General features: G+C 46.0%; 1 protein-coding gene across 2 annotated transcripts in view; it reads right to left on the bottom strand.

The window, feature by feature from the left end:
- The window catches only part of poldip2 (polymerase (DNA-directed), delta interacting protein 2), a 77,094-nt gene extending 70,977 nt beyond the window's left edge, over positions 1–6,117 (bottom strand). For both annotated transcript variants that reach the window (XM_084325505.1, XM_084325506.1), the window contains exon 1: positions 5,907–6,117. In XM_084325505.1, the coding sequence (XP_084181631.1) occupies positions 5,907–6,091 (185 nt within the window). In that variant the 5' untranslated portion in view covers positions 6,092–6,117. The remainder of the gene's footprint in view (positions 1–5,906) is intronic.
- Between the last annotated feature and the right edge of the window lie 19,067 nt (positions 6,118–25,184).

Genomic DNA, 25,184 nt, shown 5'->3' with positions numbered 1-25,184 from the left:
TAATTTCCATCTATTGTGGGTCACTAATAATGACCAATGTGAGTCGAGTGTAGTAAAATTATATGCGAGAGTCGTTAAATCGTTTTTCTTTTTTTTTATCTGATATAGGAGGCTCTCTGTGCCAAGAAGCTTGACTACTACAGCCATGTTATGGATTTGGTTACCAAGGTTACCAATCTAATTCGTGGAGGCAACAGGTCACTAAACCATAGAAAGTTTGTCTCCTTTTTGGAAGAGATGGACACTGATTATGGCGACTTGCAGCTACACACAGAAATCCGATGGCTGAGCTGTCGGAAAGTACAGGAGCAACATTGAAACACTGCAAATGCAATTCAATGATCGGTTTGAAGATTTCAACGGCATGCAGTCACGGATAGCGCTGTTTGTCGGCCCCCTCACCGCTACGGTGTCAGAGCAGCCCCCACCGTTGCAGCTTGAACTGTGCGAGCTACAGTCGGATCCTTTTTTTCAAGCAAAGAGAAATGAGAGGGGAATTTCGTTTTGGAAACTGCTACCTGAGCCCCGCTTCCCACTCCTCAGGGACTTTGCCCTCTCTATGGCCAGTATGTTTGGGAGCACATACATATGTGAGAGCAATTTCTCAAACATGAAGCACATCAAGTCAAAGGAGAGAACCAGGCTGTTGGATGAAACATTATTTCATCTGATGCAGATTGCATGCACAAACATTGAAGTTGACATTCCTGCTATTGTGCGCCAACAAGAGAGACCACAAGTGTCTCATTAAAGATAGGGGGGGAGGAGATGATGAAGAGGTGTAGAGGGGGGGGGGGGAGGAGATGATGAAGAGGTGTAGAGAGGGGGGAAGAGATGATGAAGAGGTGTAGAGAGGGGGGGAGATGATGGAGAGGTGTAGAGAGGGGACCATTATTATTATTATTATTATTATTATTATTATTATTATTATTATTATTATTATTATTATTATTATTATTATTATTATTATTATTATTATTATTATTATAACCATTATTGACCCACTGTGGGGCGAGGGTGAATGTCATGCCAGTTTGATAAAGGGTCAATGGGAGGCATGTAGTATTGCACTTTACTTTACTTGCACTTTACTTGTTTACTTTTGTAGTGTTCAGATAACACTAATAACACAAACACAAAGCAGCATTCCTGCTGCATTTCACTACAACAGTAAATAAAAAGTGCAATAATAAATGATTTTGTTAAATGTATACACTTTTATCCTGCTACTAAACAAAACATTCCTGAGTGCTTCATATCCATAACATGCATTTCAGTGTTATAATGTTTTGTTTAGTAGCAGGATAAAAGTTTATACATTTAACAAAATCATTTATTATTGCACTTTTGATTTACTGTTGTAGTGAAATGCAGCAGGAATGCTGCTTTGTGTTTGTTGAGCAGTGGGCTTTAAGTTCATACATTTATTTTATTAGAAGCCTTAATTATAATTGATCATTTTTGTATATATTTGGGGTTACACAGCAATACTTTTAAATTCAGCTGTTTATAAATTCATAAAGTTGAAATTGCATTACTAAATGCATTTGAAATGGAATAAAAACAAAGTTACAACAAATTATAATTGTTTATATACCTTGTGACCAGGCATGCGTTCTTCATGGGACGGGGTTGCACTCCGTGCCACCCCATGATAAGTACTCGCTATTTGCATATCAATAGCGCCGGTCGTCAGGTGTGTTAAATACGTTCTCAGATGCATTCACACCTAACTTGTTGTGAAGACATGTGTTACATTCCATTCGTAGAGGCAATTAGGCACTGTCTTTAGTCTGTGCCCAAGCGAGGGGACATTAAATGCGCATTCGCGGGAGCGCGCGCACGCGCCGGGAGCGCGCGTGCACGTGGTGCGTGTCACCCCAGATGATTTCAATAACGCACCACTGCTTGTGACTATTAGGGCTATTTGAGTGATGGGGTACTACTGGCGGGACTGCCGATAAACAATGCGGCCCCCCAGATTGATTGTGGACATTTTGTGGCCCTCACCATATACAAAGTTGCCCACCCCTGCACTAGATAGTACTGTACATTAGTACACTGCATAGTTGTGTATTGTATATTATATGGTAACTCAGAACATTGTACATATGTCTATACCGAACAACTGTGACCTCATTTTCTTCTTCTAAATTCATGCTATATTATGTTATTATGTTATTTGATACTATCTTGTCTAGCACAGTCTCTGGAGCGTAACAGTAAGAAGCATTTTGTATGAAAGTATTCTGTACTTCTGTATGACAACTATTAAAGAACTTGAACTTGAACTTGATATCGACATCGGTAAATATCGGTATCGGCCAGAACAGCAATATTAATATCAGTAATCGGCATCGGCCACAATTTTCACATCGGTGCATCACTGCCAAAGTATCGTAGACAAACTTACAGGTACCAGCTACAAACAAGGGCTACCAGTATTTGGCTGGTGTTCATTTCCAAACCTGGTTAATATACATTTTTTCACTGCAGACATTTGATGTGACATAAATGGGTAAAGAAAAACCAGCAGTAACTAATAACTAGAGCCCGACCAATACTGAATTTTTGGGACTGATACCGATTAGGGATGGGCATTTTAAAGAAAAATCCAGATAGATTGATCGCATGCTATACTCGAGTGATCGTGTATTACTCGAAAAGGGGGGAAAAAAACTTTAAAAAAATATATATATATATTTGAATTTTTATTTATTTTTATTAATTTGTTTACTTATTTTTGTTCATTCACGTATATATGTTTAAGGAAACCAACAAACAGTTATAATCGTACACATACATGTGAAAGAATATGTAAAAAAATTATAATTAAATATATATATATTTTTTAATTCATAAAAATGAATAATTTCTCGATTACTCATAGCTACGAGTAATCAATTAATCTATTACTCATGCCCATCCCTAATACCGATAGTAGGGAGTAAAATATTCCAATAGTCAATAGATATATTGGACGATATTCTTCATTAAAGATTTTTTTTAATTATATAGTCCCAGTGTCCCACACTTTACTTCTTCCACCCTCAGCCATCTGTATAAAATTATTTAAAAAATAAATAAAATGCATTTTTCTCTGCATTAGCATATGTTCTGTAAAATAAGAAGTTTTAATATCTGCAAATCATTTGGCTAATTAATCAGTCAAGCTATACTACTAATAACCTTAAAGGGGCACTTCACCAAAAAAGTATGCAAATTTATTTTGCACATAATCTCACACATCCAAAAGATGGAAACAGTTTTGCACAAATTCATTTAGTTTGACAGTTATTGAAAGTAAATGAATATGGCCACCAGTGATGTCATCAGTGAAACCGAATCCTTGTGTTGTGTTAATTACAGAAGCATGAAATTATGTAAATGAGCAACAACTTATCTTATAGGGACTGCTACCTTATAATTTAATTGAGCTAGGATTCAATGTCCCCGATTGATTGATTGATTGATTGATTTTATTTGACATAATAAAATACAATACACAGGTGCATACAGTATAAAAATACATCAGGATAGCGCAAGAAAATGGCAGCTGGGTGGCGCAGCGGACAAGGCGCTCGTCACCAACGCAAGAGACACTGGTATCGAATCCAGCTGTCAGCGTTGCTTCCGGCTTGGCCGGCCGTCATACTGGCTCGATTGGCAGTCAGCGGGAGGGAAGCCGGTGGGTGGGTCTGGGTCGTTGTGGACAGCGACTCCTACAGTTTGGTCGGGGCGCCTGCACAGCGAGGGAAGGATCTAAGAGAGGTAGTGTGACCTTCCACACGTTACACTCTCTCAGTGAGAGTCCACGCTGCCAGGTGAAAAGAAGCGGTGGGCTGGGTACACATGTGTCGGAGGAAGCATGCGATAGTCTCCGCCCTCCCAGACCGACGGTAGGGGGTAGAGTGCGCAACGACCAGGAAGGGGATTGGGAATGGGCCTAACGACTAACATTGGGAGGAGAGAAAAACGGAAAAGGGGGGGGGAAAAGATAAATAAAAAAAAAGGGATAGCGCAAGAAGGTTCTTATTTCCATTGCAGTCCCAGAAAGAGATGAGATGAGATTATGTGCAAAATAAATCAGCATTGGTGAGGTTCCCCTTGGGTCTGTTCCATTTGGGTAAATGGACAACAGACCAAGTTATTATTAACATTATTAATTATAGCCATGTTTAACAATCTATAATAGAGATGGGTGCAAAAAATGTATACAGCAATATATTGTGATATTTTGCGTGCCAACATTATATAGATACACTGACGCCAAGTATCAATATTTCAACAAATAAAATAATAATTTCTTGACAATCCCATTTTGCTGCAATAAAGATTATTGGAGTGAGGTGAACAGACTGAAAACGTTATCTTGAAACATATACATCTGGTGATTCCCACCCCTAATCTTACGTGTAAAATGTCTGCTGTGAAAAGGGTCTATTGTGCCATTGTCAATAGTAGGTATGTGCCACTGCCAATACATCGATTTGGATCAATACAGCAATTCAAGTCAATTAATATAACGTAGCCTAAATAAATCGTCAATATGTCATAAAAATAAACCAAATAAGTGTTAAGCTCAATAATGAAATTGCATTGTTTTGGTTGATAGAAACGTTGTAACACGATTGTGTTCATACTGAACCAAATCATAATCGCCAAATATAGAATCATATCGTATCGACGTAAAGCCGGATGTGTACACCTATAATCAGTAGGAGAAAAGACTAGTGATGTTAATGTGTTGTCATTTTGGGAAATGTATTTGTGGTGGACCTGTCCATGTGTAGCAAAGAAACGACTCGATCGCAGTGTGTTTGTTTGTGTGGAGTGTAAGCCTGCCCAACATACCAACATGTAAATATCCTAACCCAACCCCCTCCAATGTACAGTCATTTACCTAGTATGGTTGTCAATAGTCCAATGTACAATTTTGTTTGTTTGTACAGTCTCCCCCCCCCCCCCCCCTCAATGTACAGTTTTGCTTGTTTATACAGTGTGCCCCCCCCCCCCCAACCACCTCCAATGTAAATTACCCAGTATGGTTGTCAATATCCCAGTGTACCCAACCCCCCCCCACCCAACCTCCTCCAATGTACAGTTTCTACGTCAAATGTATATACTCCCTTTTCTTGACTCCTTCTGTATCACAAACAGTACTGTATTTGCAAATCTGGTATGTCATAAATGTATAGATGTAGCAGTACTGACTATCTGTATGTCATGTATGTCATATATGTCCTGATGAATTGAAAATGGGGGACCCTGATGTAAACAAGACGAAAGTCTTTCTCTGGTCTGCATCCCCTTAACAATTGTGTGTATTGAGCTGTACTGTATTGTACCCATTCTGCAATCTGTTAATAAAGTTTTCAATCAATCAATCAATACCGGTATGCCAGTGCATGTTATAGGGTTTTGGGCAGAAGTGGCCATGAGGTCATTCCATTTATATTTAGCAGACGTGTCTCGTCTGACAGTACTTTGTCTTTGTTGGACACGTATTGTCTTTAGTAGACGGAGAGGGGCAGTCAAATCAGATTTCACCAGGTATTGCCCAATCCATGCCACGGTAACGGTGTTAACCTGCTAGCTAGCTAATCGCAGAGGGCATCTCTTATTCTCTGTTCGCTGATAACGTTAAACTGTTTATTATGGCCTGTAAGCAGCACCCTCTATGTGAGTGTGTGTCTACGACGTGAGCTTGCTATCTAACGTTACCCAACCAAAAACGAGACTGGGATCTCTGCTAATTGGGCTTGAGTGCAAAAGAGCATCCACCAGCAGCTAGCCGGCTAAAGACAAGTCTCTAGCTAGCTCAGCGCGAGCGCGTTAGCTCAGCGCGTTAGCTCAGCAGTGCTAGTAATTAGCAGCAAAGCCAGCACGTTGAAAGCGCCCCTTACCGTGACGACATGAACCTCGTCTGCTGAATACTGTTGGGCAGTCCACAGGCTCGGCATTGCCACCGTGGTCTGAACACCTCAAATCCACTACTGCTGTCAATAATACTTAATATTCGCTGTGTGTGTTTCTTGTTGTATTTACTGACAGTCGTCAGAAGCCCTCTGCGCAGCGCACATGCAGCCATCTTTCCTCTTGCCTTGCACGCGCCCCCACACCGATAGATAGACACGCGCGCAGGCGGCAGCAGGGAACATGATACATCGGACATGGATCATGATGGAAGTTCTGGAACGTGGATCGGAACAATTTTTTTTGTCAAATGTCTTGGGTTTACGAACAAGTACATAACCATATAGTATAAAAGCTGTGGCTACATTTATTTATTTTTGGGATGTGACTTGAAATAATGAGTAGGGTCCAGCTGCAGCGCCGGAGAATCCTCTCAAGGGGCAAGCCTGTGGCAGCCACGAACCTGTGCTGTTTTAAGTGAGCGTGTGTTATTGGATTGATTGATTGATTGACAATTTTATTAATGTCCGCCTTGTTTCGAACTGGTTATGCTTAGGCCCTCTTTCGAAGTCGGTTATGCTTAGAGTTTATCTTTAGAGCAGGGCGATAGACCACCAGCCCTGATTCCAAACTCTAAGCATAACCTGTTGAGCATATTGAATTGGTGGACAAAGTCATGTGTCTGCTCCTGTATGACATCACAGTGTGCATGCGTACAACAGACAAGGTGTTTGATATAAAAGAGCATGCGCATAAATAAACGGTCTCTTAGCCCAGACCAACTCAGTCCATGTGGTCATGTATTTTTCTTTATACGTCGAATGCTAGCTAGGATGATGTTAGCAAACTACTTTGGTTTACTGCACATGTAACGGGTGTAAAACTCACTCCCCAGAGGCATCCAAACTGAGCGCTTAGAAGGGAATTCCTTTCTTGGCGCAGCGGTTTGTGATGTCGCCCGCAGTGCGGACGCCTGGGGTTCGACTCCCACTCAAGGCATGGTCGAATTCGTGGCAGGGGCGAGTTGCCTCTGTTACACTGGTGCCGTAGACCCGGATGCCTTGGGTGGTGTGAGTTTAGGGGGGGTGAATGTAACGGGTGTAAAACTCACTCCCCAGAGGCATCCAAACTGAGCGCTTAGAAGGGAATTCCTTTCTTGGCGCAGCGGTTTGTGATGTCGCCCGCAGTGCGGACGCCTGGGGTTCGACTCCCACTCAAGGCATGGTCGAATTCGTGGCAGGGGCGAGTTGCCTCTGTTACACACACGTGGAGACTTCTGCTGACAAAAAATTCTCACGCAACAGGTTATGGGCCCAGTCAAAGTGGCCAAAGGTGGTTTAAATTGTTATTCGACGGCGACGAGAAAAACTTCGAGTTATGGGAGACAAGGTTTTTGGCGCACATGGAACTGCGCGGGCTCAGTGGAATTATCCTGGAAGAGCCGGAGATTCACCATGACGACGAAGAAGCACTAGATGAAGACGCAGCAAAGAATGCAGAAGCATATGCTGAATTAGTGCAGTGTCTGGATAATAAAAGTGTATCTCTAGTAATGAGAGACGCGACACGGGATGGAAGAAGAGCGTTGGCGATACTCCGTGAGCACTACGCAGGCAGGGACAAAACACGTGTTGTGAGTCTGTACTGTGAACTCTCCTCCCTCCACAAAGCAAGCAACGAGACGGTCACTGACTACATTATTCGAGCAGAGACTATATTCACGTCCAGGGGTGCAGTGCTGGGCATACGCGGTCAAACGACGTTTGGGCTTCGTCACTGAGGCCGAAGTGCGCGCATCCTATTATTATGCAAAGTCTAGGTGATAAGTACCGGCGCGACAACACAAAAATGACTCGTCGCCGGCACTTATCACCTAGACTTTGCATAATAATAGGATACCGACAACCAAATACAAGCCCTGTAGGTGGGGGGTTGCTTGATCTCTCGACTGGAAGGATGAGACAAGGTATATCATCTGTTCTGTGCGCAATCGAGGGAACATGTATGCGCATGCACGGGAGCGCGCGGGCGCGGGAGTTTGGCCTTCGCCCATATTACGACTGCACCCCTGTTCACGTCTTTGAGAAGGGCCGAAGAAAATATCAGTGACGGGTTGCAGATTGCCATGGTGTTGAAGGGGTTACCGGACTCATTCAAACCGTTTGTCGTGCACGTCACCCAGACCGATGGCCCTCTAACGTTCGTGGAGTTTAGAACCAAACTCCGAAGTTATGAGAGTACTGAAAAATACAAGACAAGGGACGTGGACGAAGACAACGTCATGAGGACCAGCGGGGCAACGTCGAGGACATGGACGGGAGAAGAAGATGGACCTAGCCGATGTTGTGCGGCAAGAAGGGGCATATGGCCCGGACATGCCCTAACGAGCCCCGAGCTAGGCGAGAGGAGAGATGATGGGACACGCCACACCGAGGAAGGGGGCAAGGCCGAGGGCGATACCGCGACCAGGTAAAGAAGGCTGACGGCGGCACGGAAGATGACTCCACTGTGTCATTCTTTTTCAAAATAAGTGACTGTCAGACACAAACTGGAAATAAGAAAGGTCTTATGGTCGACTGTGGGGCCACTACCCACATGATTAATGACCTTGCGAAGTTCAAGACAGTCGATAAGGACTTTTGACCCGAGGACCACGTGATAGAGCTGGCAGATGGGACAAAAGCGACCGGGATGGCGAAGATGAGGGGAGACGCCGAAGTGACTTTACTCGACAGCGAGGGATGGCGAGTGAAGACGAGGCTCAAACGAGCGCTTTACATCCCATCTTTCCCACAAGAAATTTTTCTCGGTGAAAGCGCCGACATCTAGTGGAGCTGTGGTTAATTTCAAAGATGGAGATGACTGGCTGGTTCATCAAGATGGTACCAAGTTCAAAATGGATGTGTATGGTAGGCTATATTACCTTAGTACAGTAGAGTAGATGATGAAGATACTGATGAATGCAATGGTTGTCATGACATCCAGACATGGCATAAAATACTTGGTCACTGTAATCAAAAGCAAAACTGTACATTAGAATATTGACAAAACCATACTTGGTCATTTACTGTACATTGGAGGGGGTTGGGTTAGGACATTTACAGGGGCCAGTTTCGTACCTTGTACAGACAGCAGCACAGATTCGTGACAGGTGTTACTGTAAGCATCTAGAGCAGACACCATACCGTGTTTTTACCGGCAAGACACCCAACTTGTCTGACATGATGATATTTGGCTCCGAATGCTATGTGTATAAGCAGGATAAGAAGAAGACTCTAGATGTGCAAAGGGTATTTTTGTGGGATACGACAAATAGTCCAGCGTACAGAGTATTTTATCCTGAGACAGGGAGGGTCCTGAAACATAGACTGGTGAAATGTATCACCAAGGGTAGCACAGATAGTCAGACACAGACAGTTTGTAGCATGGAGGATGACAGTTATGGGGACATTTTTCCGACAACACCAGCAGAGCCAAAAAGGGTCAACCATAGTCGGAGAGAGTCTGATGTGGGTATACAGCCCGAAAGTGTAGAAACAGTTGAGGCTAGTCAGACCCAGACAGACGGTACTCAAAAAGGACCCCAAACAGACGGTACTCAAAAAGAACAGGGAGAGAGTGCACCACGCTATCCCACTAGACTAAGGAACCCTCCAGGATACTTAAGGGAGTATCAGTGTAAGGCTGAGTGTAAGGATGAAAGCGAAAATTTTAATTATTTCTACAGGGTTGCTTATGGCGTACCCAAATCATACATTGAGGCTGTGCTGTGGGCTCTAAGAAGTCCAAAATGTGGGCTGATGCGATGAAAGAGGAGATGAACTCTTTAACAGAGAATGAGACCTTCAGTCTGACCACACTGCCGAAGGACAAGCAAGCAGTGGGAGGTCGTTGGGTATATATAGTAAAAGAAAGCCCAGATGGATCTGATACTTTTAAAGCCAGATATGTAGCAAAGGGCTATGGTCAAGTGGAAGGTATCGATTACAAGGAGACTTTTCACCGACTGCCAATATGACTTCTGTACGAGCAGTGATGCAGGTAGCTGTACAGGAGGATTTTATCCTACACCAAATGGATGTGAAAACCGCTTATCTCCATGCACCAATAGACTGCGAGGTGTACATGGAACAGCCCGAAGGTTTTGAGGTGAAATCAAAAACAGGAGAACACTTGGTGTGTAAACTCAATAAGTCATTGTATGGCTTAAAGCAATCAGGGCAAAACTGGAACAAGTTATTGCATGATCACCTTACAGAGAATGGGTTTGTGCAAAATGATGCTGACCACTGTGTCTACAACAGAGAGTCTGAAAACGAAAGGGTCATTCTGTTGATTTGGGTAGATGACCTACTTATAGCGGCAAATAACAACAGTTCGCTTAGTAACGTCAAAGAGATGCTGAAGAGGACGTTTAAAATGAAAGATTTGGGTGAAATCAAACACTTCCTAGGTATCGACTTCACACGGAGAGAAGGGGAGATCAAAATGAGCCAAAACAGACACATAGCAAAGATGCTAGAGAGGTTTGGCATGTCAGAGTGCAAACCGAGGTCAACCCCATGCGAGCAAAAGCTGCATTTTGACAACGAGGGTTGTAACGCTTCCCCCGGTCCTGCGGGACCAGACGGCAACCCTCCTCCCGGTTCGGCTAGTCCAGGTTTCGGACCTTCACAACTCCCCTTCAATACATCACTTCACACTACAACATTGCCAACCGGTGGGCTGATCCAGATGTGGCAGATCTGGCATCAGCTCACTCACCTGATAAACATTATTTGCTGCCATATGTTTGATATATTCGTTGTCTATGTTGTCTTTACTATTTCCACTGTGTTAGACTTGTGTCCCTACTGTCTGTGTTTTGTAAATGTGTTTTAGTCTTGTATGTCTCAGTTTGTACAATTGTTATTGTTTTCCCCTGTGTGGTCTGTATTCTGTTAGTTCTGTCTACCACACCTGTGTCCTGTTAGTAATTACCCTCTGTCTCTAAGTAGTGTTTGTATTTAGGTGTTCTGGGCCAGCATACACTTGCTGGTTCATTGTTTCATGTTACCTGTGTGTCAGTCGTGTTTCCTTGTTTTCTGTTTTGAGTAAACGTTGTTATCTTCATAACGCCGTCTCCTGCCTCCTGTTATATTATCGTACTTGGCCATCGCGTCCCGCTCTTTAAGCCTATCGAGATATACCTCATCTCGTGTACCTATTGTACTCCATCAACGAAAAAAACAAGTACACCTACACCTGCCGGGTCCCGCCCCTATGGAGGCGTAGCCTATAAGACAGTAGGCATGGTCACCAAACACTCTTCCTCTATTTTCGTTTCCATCATAACGGTTGCAGTGCACCTTATGTAAACTAGTTGTTATGAAAAGATTAGAGAAATTGCGTAATGTTGAATGCTTACCGGAGGTTTGCTTACCCCTGGCATCTTCGAGGCATGTTTCAGCGACACGTCGGGCCTGTGTTGATGTTTCCTCGTCTGACGGCAGCAGACCAAGGGGCAGCGTACAAGGTTTGGCTATCGAGCCGGCTTGTACAAAGGTAGGCCCTGTGTCATCAGGCATTAATGTTGGTATTGGTAATGCGGTGGAGTATGTTTCGGCGCCAGGGCCGGGGTGGCTTGGTGAACGTTCCACTGCAGTGGACGATTTCCTGGCGATCCTGGAGCACGCTGCTAATGCTAATGCTACTAATGCTACTGCTAATGCTAATGTTGATGCTGAAATGGGTTGTTGTTCTAATAATCCCCGCCGCGGGACATTGCCGCTTTTCCCTCCTCTTGCCCGCGTCATTGATGAAGGTCAGTCGGTTGCTAATGTGGGGGGTTTCGCTGAGTCCTATTTACCTATTAGCCAGGTAGCTTTGTTCCTGTGCCCCGGCGGGGATGAACGATGTCCCACCCGGCCGATGCTTGAGAGCGAATCGGCTCGGAGGGTGGCAGTATGGACGGATGAGTGGTATACTGCTGCAGGATGGTTTGTAGCGACGGCCAGTGTTATGGCTCAGCTGGCTAGTTTCCTATCCACATTGGCGTCGGGTAGTAGGGCTATGGGTCCAGCCGACATTGTAAACATGTTGCATGTTTGTGGTGTTATAGAGATCTTGACTCAGTCGCAAGCTATAACTGCGGGGAGGATTAGGATGCTATCAACGTTTGTTGTTAGGCATGTTTGGTTGGAGCACTCTCCTCTTGGGGAAGAGGATAGGTTTTCTCTCCTCACGACTCCTTTTTCCACGGAAAGACTTTTTGGTCGTTCTGTGGAGGCGCAGGCGGTTGTTGATCTGGGTCCTACACCGCCTCACGCTGTGCAGCCAGAGGTGGGAGCACGGTCTCGTCAACGACTGTGGCGAGGCCCTCGACAGGCGGCCATGTTTCCCCCGCCAGTGGTCCCCTGGGCGGAGAGTAAACAGGGTTCCACAAGGCCGACAGCCTTGGCGGCCGAGGGATCGGCCATTTTGGGTGAATTCGGCTTGGATAAAACAAGCCGTCGTCACTTTGCCGCGATCAGCCCGCTCCCCGTTCAATCCTCTCTATGTTACCCACGGAAGCGGGGCTCTGATCGTTTTCCTTTGGCTGCGGGCCGCAAACTTCTTTGAAGCGCATGCGGCCCCATTCTTCACTTCTCATGGGGACAGGGGCTGACACCCAGTTGATGGCTGAGCCTGGGTCTGTCCGTGAGAATGTTGTGCTGTCGCGTGGCTCCTGCACCACACGTTGTGTGATGGATGAGCCTGGTGTTACAGCTGCCACTAGCTACAGTGGTCAGCAGGGGGACTCGAGGCCTCTTCTGTTGAATGCACAGCAAGGGTTACCCCGGCCTCGCCTTCGCCAGGCGGGGTATCACGCTGATGCCTCCCATATATCACTGCAGGGCTTCGGCGTGTAGGAGCCCATGGGGTCCTCATGCCTTGTGTGTCTAGCTGCGGAACAACTCCTCAGCATGCGCTAGAGGGGTGTTCAGGGGGGGGTGTGTGTCAACCAGTTTGATGACAGCTTCTCCCGTATCAAACCGGCCCTTTCTGTCGGGGTCCCCCCTTGGGTGCGTCGCACAGCGGGAGGGACCGGGCCAACTATCTACTGTTCCTTGCGGCCCAGCGTCAGTTGACGGCGGGTGCGCTGTGGGATTATTTTCACATATGGCGACAAGAATGCCGTTTGGAGGGGTGGATAGAGAGAACGTTGAGGGAGGGGCTTGTTTTGCAGTTCGCACAACCCCACCCTCCGTTCTCAGGTTTGGTGCCGACCCTATTGTCAGGGTCAGAAGCAGTGACAGCCCTGGCCGACGAGATCCAATCTCTGTTGGCGAAGCAGGCCGTCGTCGTGGTTCCGAGAGAGGACGCGATGTCAGGCGTCTACTCCCGTTATTTTCTGATACCCAAGAAAACAGGGGGGGTCAGACCTATACTGGATCTGTCCGCGTTCAATCGGTTGATTGTAGCGAGACCGTTCAGGATGTTGACGGTCAAACTCCTTCTGCTTGCTGTCAGAAGGGGAGACTGGTTCACCTCCATAGACCTGAAGGATGCGTATTTTCACATCCCGATTTTCCCTCCTCACAGGAAGTTCCTACGGTTCCTGTTTCAGGGCGTAGCGTACGAGTACCAGAGGCTGCCGTTCGGCTATTCTCGGGCTCCCCGCACATTCACCAAGTGCGTGGCGACTGCGCTGGAGCCTCTACGTCGTTGGGGGATACGGGTTCTATTCTATCTCGATGACATTCTACTCCTCAGTCGTTCGGAGGAGGTTGCCAGGTCTCATACCAGGCTGGTGGTGGAATTCCTCACCAGGCTGGGTTTTGCTGTGAATTGGAAGAAGAGTACACCTCTTCCCAGTCAACAAGTGGAGTACTTGAGCTTGACGTTGAGGTCGAGGCCCATGATTGTAACCCTCTCGGAGCAGCGCCGGGTGTCTATCATTCGCGCGCTCTGGGGTTTCCGTCTGCGAGGGACGGTCACGGCGCTTCAAGTGATGCGTCTGCTCGGTATGATGGCATCTGCTCACACGGTGGTTCCTCTTGGCCTCCTCTTCATGAGGAGGATACAGAGGTGGTTTTTCTCTATGAGAATAGATCCGGTGAGGGACAAATGGAAACTGTTGACGGTTCCTTTGTCGATATGGGGAGATCTCGCCCATTGGAAGAGGCTGGGTATCCTCACCATTGGGGTCCCCATGGGCAGCAGGCGTTCACACGTCACGGTCTTCACCGACGCCTCTCTCATGGGTTGGAGAGGGACGTGTCGGACCCACGCAGTGGGGGGCAGCTGGACGGAGGTTCATGCTGGCCCGTCTACCCCGCACATCAATGTGTTGGAATTGAAGGCGGTCCTCCTGGTCCTCAAACGGTTCGACCACCTGGTGGTAGGCGAGCACGTTTTGGTCAGGACAGACAGTATGACGGCAGCGGCGTATATCAACAGGCAGGGTCGGACTCGTTCCATCCGCCTGCTCCGGGCGGGGTCGAACTTTGGCTATGGGCATCTCGCAGGCTGCGCAGTCTGAGGGCGCTCCACATCCCTGGTGCAGAGAATATGGGCGCGGATATGATGTCTGACATAGTCAGACAGATCTGGGATCGGTTCGGGGAGGCCTCGTAGATCTGTTTGCGAGCCGACGCTCTCACAAGTGCCCCTTGTGGTTCTCGGTCAGTCGAGCAGATCATCCCCCCTTGGGGGTGGATGCCTTCTCGACCTTTCCATGGCCGCCCGGTCTTCTGTACGCCTTTCCTCCTGTACAGCTGTTGAGTCAGCTGTTGGAGCGGATACGGAGGGAGCGCAGGACGGTGATCCTGGTCGCGCCGGACCGGGGCACGGCAGTGTGGTTCCCGGTCTTGATCCAGCTTCTGGTCGCTCCTCCTTGGGTTATTCCTTGGTCGGCGACGGCCCTCTCGCAGCACAACGGGTCACTGTTCCAGTACCCGATGTTGGGCCAACGCCTGTTGGTGTGGCTGGTGGGAGGGTAAGTCTGGAGTGGATGGACCCTTCTGTGGTTGATACCATCCGGAATGCACATGCTCCCTCCACTGCCGCGCTTTACGCGGGCAGATGGCGTATGTTCCAAGAGTGGTGTAAGGCGGGGGGCCGGGACCCAGTCTCCTGCTCCCTGGATGCTGTCCTGGGTTATCTCCAGTCTCTCCTTGGTAGACTGTCGGCTTCGACGGTGAGGGTATATGCGGCGGCTATATCCTCCTATCATGAGGGGTTTGAGGGGAATGTCTTGTTCAGCCACCCTCTTGTGAAGCGTTTCCTGCTTGGCGCTCGACGCGTTAAGCCGGTGCAACGCTCTTTGGCTCCGACTTGGGATCTTCAATTGGTCCTCGGTCGGTTGTCCTTGGCCCTGTTTGAGCCGCTCGAGCAGGCGCCGTTGGGACAGCTGTCTTTCAAGACCGCGTTCCTGCTGGCTGTCACCTCCGCTAAACGCGTGAGTGAGCTCTGTGCTCTTTCGGTACGTCCAGAGTGCCTGTCTTTTCGGGCCGATTGCGGTGCCACTCTGCGACCTAATCCTGCTTTCATGCCTAAGAATATCCGGAGTTCCTTCCGCTCCCGGGATATTGTGGTTCAGGCGTTTCGTCCTCCTCCTCACACTAGTGAGTTAGATGCGGGCCTTCACCTGTCATGTCCGGTCCGTGCTTTGGGAATTTACCTCAGCCGTACTCAGGACTACAGGGTTACCGATCAGCTTTTTGTCTGTCACGGTGGTTCTCGTGCCGGTAAGGCACTGTCGAAACAGCGCCTGTCCCATTGGTTGTGCAAGGGCATTGCCCTCTGCTACACGTTGGCTGGGCAGGATCTCCCTGGGGGCGTCAGGGCGCACTCCACTCGTGGGGTGGCTGCCTCTGCCGCTCTCCTGGGTGGGGCCTCGGTGGAGGACATCTGTGCTGCAGCTTCATGGTCCTCCCCGGGCCCCTTTGTAAGGTTTTACCTCATGGACATGACCGGGGGTTCTGTCTCCCAGGCGGTTCTGGGGTCTGTGGCCTTTCCTGCTTCCCGTCCTTTGGTAGGGTAGCAGGAGTGTGTGGGTATGGGCCACAGTGTGTTAGGTCACACGTGGTTCCGCCTGTGCTGTGTGTTCAAAGGGTTCTAGTTCCCTCTTGCTCGCACTCAGGTGGAGTTGACTGCGCCCGCCCCTTCATTAGGAAGGATGGGGTGACGGGGCTCCCCAAACCCCTTGATGTGGGCTTACGGGTCCTCAGGGGGTGCATCTGTCGGGCCTCGCGTCCGCTCTAACCCATATCTCGATAGTCTTAAAGAGCGGGACGCGATGGCCAAGTACGATAATATAACGTAAGGTTATGTATATAACCTAGTTATATGAGTACTGGCTAAGCGTTTTTTTGGCGAGGAAGAGTGTTTGGTGACCATGCCTACTGTCTTATAGGCTACGCCTCCATAGGGGCGGGACCCGGCAGGTGTAGGTGTACTTGTTTTTTTCGTTGATGGAGTACAATAGGTACATGAGATGAGGTATATCTCGATAGGCTTAAAGAGCGGTACGCTTAGCCAGTACTCATATAACTAGGTTATATACATAACCTTACGTTAATTATATCTCCGTTATCTGCTGCAATTGGGTTCCACACTCAGTGGTGAATATTCATGGAAGCCAAGGGAAGCCAAGCTTCCCCAAAAATATAAACAGTAAAAAAAATTAAAAAAAAATAAATGTTTACATTTATATAGTTTACAATAATAAAAAAATCTTTATTTTTCATCTCTGTGTTATAATAATTGTCTCCCTCCTGGAGAAATTAACTGAACGAGCGAAACTGCGCCCACTCTCTCTAACACTGTCACTGACTGAGGCAGCCCATACTGACTGACAGTCTGCCAGCCTGGTACCATTATTTTGATTGACATTTGGAGGCTTTTGGACGCTAGGCAGTTTTTTTTTGTTTATTCTGCCTATTGCTTAATTATTAGCCAATAAGATTCGAGCTGGGTTGGGCTTAGCCCCTAAGCCTTAACACGGCCCAGTTTGGTTCTAGGTTAGGGGGCTTTTTTTCTAATTTGGCTTCTGCCCCCCCCCCTGGCCAATCAAATCACATTAAAAGCTAAACGTGACCTCAACGTCATCACCTCGCGGCACCTTCGAATTCTCTAGTACTGTAGATAGCGTTGCAATCATGGAAGAAGATTGTCGACTAGCTTGCTTGCTAGCTAACATTATGTAACGTTATGCAAGTCTTGTGAATGTCTAAACAAACAGCATTGTTTGATTGATTGATTGATTGAAAACTTTATTAACGACGCAATGAAGCATATAGCACTAGTTAGAGGGTACATTCGGATTCCTCTCTCGGATTCATTCATTGAGCAGCAACTTATTTTCGGCCGGCGGGACCTTTACTGGGGACCAGATACCACTGTGGATATTCTGATTTAACAAATGCATCTGTCCAGGAGGACGACCCACATTGGCCAGGTAAGCATGCATAGGCTAGCTTGGTTGTAGCCCCTTTCGTGACTGCGATGCAAGCAAGGCTTGCATCGCAGTCACGAAAGGGGCTAGCTTGGTTGCTAACTAACGTTATCACTTATCAGAGTGTAATACTGTGTTATTATTTGACGGGCCGCAGAGCCATACTGTACAATGGTGTACATGGTGACTGCTTGGTTTGATGGGCCGCCGAGCCATACTGTAATAACTGTATACTGTATGTTCTACCATGTCAGCAATATCTTGACATATTCCTATTCCCATTAATAATCACAGTCCTGACTTCTGTGTGCGGACTGCGGAGACACGTTGTGAGCGTGTTTGTTTACAGTCTCTGTATGCACTATGCAGTACACTACTGGCAAGTATTTCATATCTTAACCAACATTGCAAGACGCTTATAATGGGAGGGGGAGGAAGGAAAGAGGGGGAGAATGAGAGACATACTAGGAGAGAGAGAGAGAGAGAGAGAGAGAGAGAGAGAGAGAGAGAGAGAGAGAGAGAGAGAGAGAGAGAGAGAGAGAGAGAGAGAGAGAGAGAGAGAGAGAGAGAGAGAGAGACAGAGAGAGAGAGACAGAGAGAAGAGAAAAAAGAGAATTCATCGTTCACCTCATGTAAACAAGACTAAAGTATTTTTCTGGTCTGCATCCTCTTAGCAGTTGTTTGTATTGAGCCATACTGTATTGTACCCATTCTTTGTGTTTGTATAGTATATAGAATACATTAGCAGAGTTCAGTGATGTGAATGCAAATGAATGGAAACTGTCAAGTTGATAGACAGATTTTGACTGTAAGAATCTGTAAGGGCATTAATGGGAGCAATTAAATATATATTTTTTAAAGTAACTAAATAGTTACCGTTCACAGTCACGCATTGCTTTTGGGTGTAAGTAACTAGTAAAGTAACTGAATTACAATTTTTCAGTAACTAGCACAACACTGCTGATATCTGGTCTGGCCCATGGACTATAGTAGCTATAGCTGTATCTATTGTTTACACTTGAAATGTGTATTTTAATTTAGTGTCCATTTTTATTTAGTCACAATATTATTTGGCTTACATATAAAAAAAAAAAAAAAAAAAATTAATATACACCTTTTAGAATAATTTTTTTGAATAACTTTTTTTTTTTGCATCCTCTGTTATTTTACCCACGCAACACCACTGTCCACACTCACAGAATGAACCAGCCATTTCGGAACCCAGCAGAGAAGAACGGAGACGGGACGAGCTACGCGCTCAGCATTTTGGGGGCTATACGGTCATGGGTGCCAATCGGGTGGCCGCTTGGGGTCTGGCACCGTGGGACGGAGTGGCCGGCCCAGCGGCGCCGATGACATTGGGTGCTATCGCCGCGGCCGCTCCTTTTCCGGATCCCTGGGTGGGGGTCGCCTGGTCTGCAGGGGAGCGTCCGGGAAGGGGCGCGGATCCCGGCGCCACAGCCCCAGGGGGAGACAGGGTTCCCAGGACCGCAGGTCCTCCTCGCCACCCTGGTCGGGTCTCCTCCTCCCTGGGAGGTTCCGGAAGATGAGCCATCGCCTCTATCCTCCCCGTCCTTCCCCGCCGGGGCCTCCAGCTCCTCCACCTCCCCCAGCTCCAGCCCTCCTTGTCGACCCCCTCCCCCCGACCCAGTTCCCACAAGTCCCGTTCCTCAACCCCCCTTCCCCCAGCCCCTCTTCGCCGCCGCTGCGTTCCACCCTCCCACCCTGCCCGTTCCTGGGGGGTCTGGCCGGCCGCCTGGGAGTCGTCCATTGAGGGGAGGGTCCTGTAACGCTTCCCCCGGTCCTGCGGGACCAGACGGCAACCCTCCTCCTGGTTCGGCTGGTCCAGGTTTCGGACCTTCACAACTCCCCTTCAATACACCACTTCACACTACAACATTGCCAACCGGTGGGCTGATCCAGATGTGGCAGATCTGGCATCAGCTCACTCACCTGATAAACATTATTTGCTGCCATGTATGTTTGATATATTCGTTGTCTATGTTGTCTTTATTATTTCCACTGTGTTAGACTTGTGTCCCTACTGTCTGTGTTTTGTAAATGTGTTTTAGTCTCGTATGTCTCAGTTTGTACAATTGTTATTGTTTTCCCCTGTGTGCTCTGTATTCTGTTAGTTCTGTCTACCACACCTGTGTCCTGTTAGTAATTACCCTCATTCTCTAATTAGTGTTTGTATTTAGGTGTTCTGGGCCAGCATACACTTGCTGGTTCATTGTTTCATGTTACCTGTGTGTCAGTCGTGTTTCCTTGTTTTCTGTTTTGAGTAAACGTTGTTATCGTCATAATGCCGTCTCCTGCCTCCTGTTAATTATCTCTCCGTTATCTGCTGCAATTGGGTTCCACACTCCACCATGCCAACGAAACGCGCCATTCGTAACAGAGGGTGAAGTTATGGATTCAACAGGATATAGAGAGATAGTAGGTAGCTTGATATACATTATGACATGTAGGCCTGATCTGAGCTGGGTGGTGAGTAAACTGTCACAACACTTAGCAGAACCAAAACAGCAGCATTGGGCTGCAGCAAAACACCTGTTGAGGTATCTGAAGGGTACTATAGATCAAGAGCTACATTACAGGAAAAGTGAGGAAAGCCTAAAGCTTGAGGGATACAGTGATGCTGATTGGGCAGCCGATCAAGATGATAGGAGAAGCACAACTGGATATTGTTTCAGCTTAACTGAAACTGGTCCAGTTATATCCTGGAAAAGCAGGAAGCAGCCAACAGTGGCGCTTTCAACCTGTGAAGCGGAGTACATGGCATTAGCGGCTACTACTCAAGAGAGCATGTACCTTGTACAGTTATTAAAAGGGGTAGACCGTAATAGCCCACATGTACCAGTAAAGATATACGAGGACAACCAAGGAACAATAGCTATATCCAAAAACCCTGTATGCAGACAGAGAAGCAAGCATGTAGACATCAAGTATCACTTTATACAGTCTGCACATGCTGAGGGGAAGATATCTATAGAATATTGTCTAACCGGGCGGCTACGTGGCGCAGTGGGAAAGGCGCTCGCAACGAATGCTGGAGACTGGGCTCGAACAGGATGCCTCCTGTTCGAGCCCCGCTCTCCACATTGCTTTCAGTTTAGCTGGTCGTCCACAGTAATACACATTGGCCGTATTACGGGGAGGGAAACTGAAGGGTGGGGATCGGGCGTTGTGGACAGCGACTCCTACAGGTCGGTTGGTGCGCCTGCGCAGTAGAATCAAGAAGCGACGGGGGCGGGGCCCCTCCAAAGCCCAGACCCCCGACACTGAAAGATCGAGCCGCGCGGGTGAAAAGATGCGACGGCTGTTACCTCGAGTATCGGAGGGGACTCGTGCTATATGTATGACTTAGTCCACATTGCAGCCGGCTTGTGGGAGGCAAGAAACAACGTTCGAAGTCAGGGGAGGGTTGAATTGGACGATATGAAAAATTGGGATGGGAGAAAAATTGAAAAATGGGAGAAAAAGTGGATAAAAAAAAAAAATATTGTCTAACCAAGCCTCTGACAAAGGCTAAACTTGAAAAGTTCAAATGGTATCTGTTCGGGAGAGAAATGTGAATTGCAGGTGTAAATTGAACAACGCCAGTATTTTATTGTTGTTGTTGATGGTGTTGTTGTATATTTTTTTTTATCTTGTGTAACACTGTAGAGAGAGCAATCAACATGTCTTTGAGTGGGAGTGTTGAGCATATTGAATTGGTGGACAAAGTCATGTGTCTGCTTCTGTATGACATCACAGTGTGCATGCGTACAACAGATGTTTGATATAAAAGAGCATGCGCATAAATAAACGGTCTCTTAGCCCAGACCAAACTCAGTCCATGTGGTCATGTCTTTTTCTTTATACGTCGAATGCTAGCTAGGATGCTAGGATGATGTTAGCAAACTACTTTGGTTGACTGCACACGTGGAGACTTCTGCTGACAAAAATGTCTCACGCAACATAACCGACTTCGAAAGAGGGCGACTTCGAAAGAGGGCCTAAGCATAACCAGTTTCTGAGCAGAATTACGCGCACGGAAGTGCACGTGCGTGCACACAAAAATGTGTTCACAACTTTCACTCGACTCGTTGCGCCGTGCGCCAAGTACCGGCACTTATCTATCACCTAGACTTTGCATAATAATAGGATACCAATAACATAACGCTGCTGTCGGGACAAAACCTCATAACTCCAAAAACCCAACTTTTCAGCAGATGAAAAAAACGAACACAGATTTGAGGGTGAATAGAGTTAGGAGGTTTAGACAGATGATCGGTTTAATGCTTTCCCATTGTTTAAACTTTGTAAAACCCACACACACATATGGAGGATGATCTACGGAGTTGATTTATATAATAAAAAAAAATTCAAAAAATGGAGTTATGAGGTTTTGTCCCGACAGCAGCGATAACAAAGAACGAGAAGAGCCAAACCAAAATACAAGCCCTGTGGGGGTTTGCTTGATCTGTGGAGCTCTCACTTTGTGACAAATGGTCCCGACTGGAAAGTGGTCTGCACACGGCGGGCGACAGACGTCGCCTGGCGATGTGATCGCCTGTTGCTCAATGACAATCGCTTAGCCCCCCACACCAGAGGTGACCGTTCTCAGGTATAATAAGCTATGTGTCGCTCTGTTTAGCTGGGGGTGTTTCCCCCCGGGAGATATAGGAGGGCGGACCGGACCGCCGGGACCGGAGTCCCGGACGTTACGTTAGGTTGTTGTGAAGCGGGTTAGCAGTAGCTGTGTTGTGCAGTACGAGAGAGTATTAACCTGTAAAACCCATATTGAGCTGGAATTAAACCACCATATACGAATACAACCTCTCCTCATTCTTCCTGACATTACTACACTGTAAACCCGAATAAGTTTCCAGAACTTAAAAAAATTGACGTAATCCCATGCCTCAAATTTTTTAAGTTGATCAACTCAAATGTTTTCAGTTGGCTAAGACTTACAATTCTCAGTTAAGGCAACTCAAATATGGTCTGTTACTGTGACTTAAGGTTCTCAGTTAAGTCAAATCAAATATGGTCAGTTACTCTGACTTACAGTTCTCAAGTGGAGTCAACTCAAATATGTTCAGTTACTGTGACTTACAGTTCTCAGTTAAGGCAGTTCAAATATGTTCAGTTACTGTGACTTAAGGTTCTCAAGTGGAGGCAACTCAAATATGTTCAGTTATTGTGACTTACAGTTCTCAGCTAAGGCAATTCAAATATGTTCAGTTACTGTGACTTAAGGTTCTCTAGTGGAGTCACCTCAAATATGTTCAGTTACTGTGACTTACAGTTCTCAGTTAAGGCAATTCAAATATATTCAGTTACTGTGACTTAAGGTTCTCAAGTGGTGTCAACTCAAATATGTTCAGTTACTGTGACTTACAGTTCTCAGTTAAGGCAGTTCAAATATGTTCAGTTACTGTGACTTAAGGTTCTCAAGTGGAGGCAACTCAAATATGTTCAGTTACTGTGACTTAAGGTTCAACCTTAAATCCATGTGATTAAGTTAACAGAACTCAAAGACATTGAGGCAATCTAATGCCTCATTTCTTTTAAGTTAATCAACTCAAATTTTTAAGTTAATCAACTCAAATATTTGCAGTTACTATAACTTAAGGTTCAGTTTTAAAATCCATGTGAATAAGTTAAGAAAGAAAAATAACTACACAAGCACATTATATCAACTTCAAACAACTCTTTTATTTTTTTCTATTCAAAGAGTATACATATATAATCTGTATGTTAGCAATGTACAATAACACTGTAAACACCGTATACACTGTTTTTGGACTATATTACACGTATGTTAACAATACCGACCAGGTATTAGTGCCTCGCAAAGTGCAGATATGAAGTTTTCCCCTTTTTTTGTATGCATTTAGGAGGTTTTGTTCTTCATCGAAACTATTTATCTTACAAAAACAACTTCAAACTCTTTATATTTATTTCTATTCAAAGAGTATACATCTATTTATCTTACAAAAACATTGTGTTGCCCTCTCCAACATTATGGCAATGTTAAAATTGAAAATATATATATAGAAAATATATATAGAAAATAAATACATGCATGTTATAACATGTACATACAATGTAATGTATATTACACATTTAATCCCACTGGTCACAATAGTGTAATAATGTTTGTTATAAGGCTCTGAAAATGTTACTGAATGATGTATCAATGTATTTCCAGCAAATATTGAAATAATAAAGGGTCTCAATATGTGAGGTTTGGTTCTTTCCCCACCACGGGCTTCTTAAAGTACTGTGATGATTTGTCCGCTGCTCACCTACTCGCTCTGTTCCTTTAAGTTTTCAGTTAATTAATTGCATTCTCCTCTTCACACGCTTCTTCCTGTAGACGCCGTTTGATTGGTGCTCCCCCAACCACACGCTTGTCAATCTCATCCCGCAGCTGTCACAGCTTGTCATTAAGCATTCCTTTTGCTTATATATACCCTGATTCCCCATTAAGTGTTGTTGGATCGTTTTGATATATTCTCTGCATTTGCCGTTCCTTCCGTTGCCTGCTGTTCCCTGTGCTTTGCCTCCCAGGACTCTCAAGGAGTATTCCGTTTGGACAACCCGTTCCCCGTTACGAAGCGCTCGCCCTGTTTGATCTGCTCGCCCTGTTTGATCTGCTCGCTTGATCTGCTCGCTTTACGCACAGCGCTTTGGTGAGTTTTTGCAAGACAGTTTTTTGACTCTATCATTTTTCGTGTGTGTAAACACTGAAGAGATCCTGCTTTTTGTTCAGTCTGTCTCTCACCCTTTGCCTGTTTTTGGATTGTTCATTGGGATTCATTATTGTTTGAACTTTGCTCACTGTGTGTATTCACACCGAAGATATTATCACTTGGATTATTATTGGGACATCGCTCACTGTGTGTATTCACACCGAAGATTCTATCACTTGGATTGTTGTTGGGACATTGCTCACAGTGTGTATTAACACCGAAGATTCTGTCACTTGGATTATCTGTTTGGGAGAAGTCACTTCACCTGTCACCTGTCTGTTCCCAACTGTACTCTGAGCTAACCCGCTCTCTCTCTCTCCCTGTTCCGCTACCACCTCGGAGTACTGCCGGGAGGATTCTGCAGAGCGGCTCTGACGTCACTGACAGATTCCTCAGACGTAACCTCCCCGGGAGAAGCTGCAGAGCAGCAACATTCCTCAAATGCTTGTATCCCAGTCTGTTCCGTTTTCAACCAAGTTCTTGCTGCTATTTCTGTAAAATAAACAAGCCCTAGTTTTTGGCTAACTCTGAAACTACTCTCTCTGTGTCGTTTGCGTTTGGGGTCGGTGTCAAACCATAACACAATATGTGCAGTGCACATGACCAGAGCCGTTTACATCCTGGCTGAATTACTCAAATTTGTATAGTGTGGTCATAGAATGAGCAAACATGTTGACGGCAACTATTGTGACCGTTGGGATAACACAGTGTATCTATGTACAGTACAGAATAAAATGTATAGATTATCTGAAAATTGTCAATCCGCTTGGCACATGTAAAATTCACAAACGTTGTGCTGTATATTGGGTCCTGCCAATGTGGAACCAAAATACCAATCCACATTACATGCTATACAGCTGGCAATACTGTTAATAGTGCACATACCTACATATGGAAATACAGCTGTATTTGCTCCATGATGTATCATGGAACAAGATGGTGTTTTCATTGAAAGAGTTAGTCAGAATGTCAGAGGCACCATCCGTCATTTAGAGCAGGCTATGTTTGCAGAATGATAACTAGAACACTACAGTACTCTGTACTAAGAACACTATACAGTACACTAACTATACTGCCCTGTCAAGGCAGACCGCAGTAACTTCCAA

Source organism: Notolepis coatsorum (genome assembly GCF_963971535.1).
Source record: "Notolepis coatsorum genome assembly, chromosome: 1".
NCBI lineage: Eukaryota > Metazoa > Chordata > Actinopteri > Aulopiformes > Paralepididae > Notolepis > Notolepis coatsorum.
Note: the sequence above shows the minus strand (reverse complement) of the source record. Positions and strands in the feature narration are given on the sequence as shown.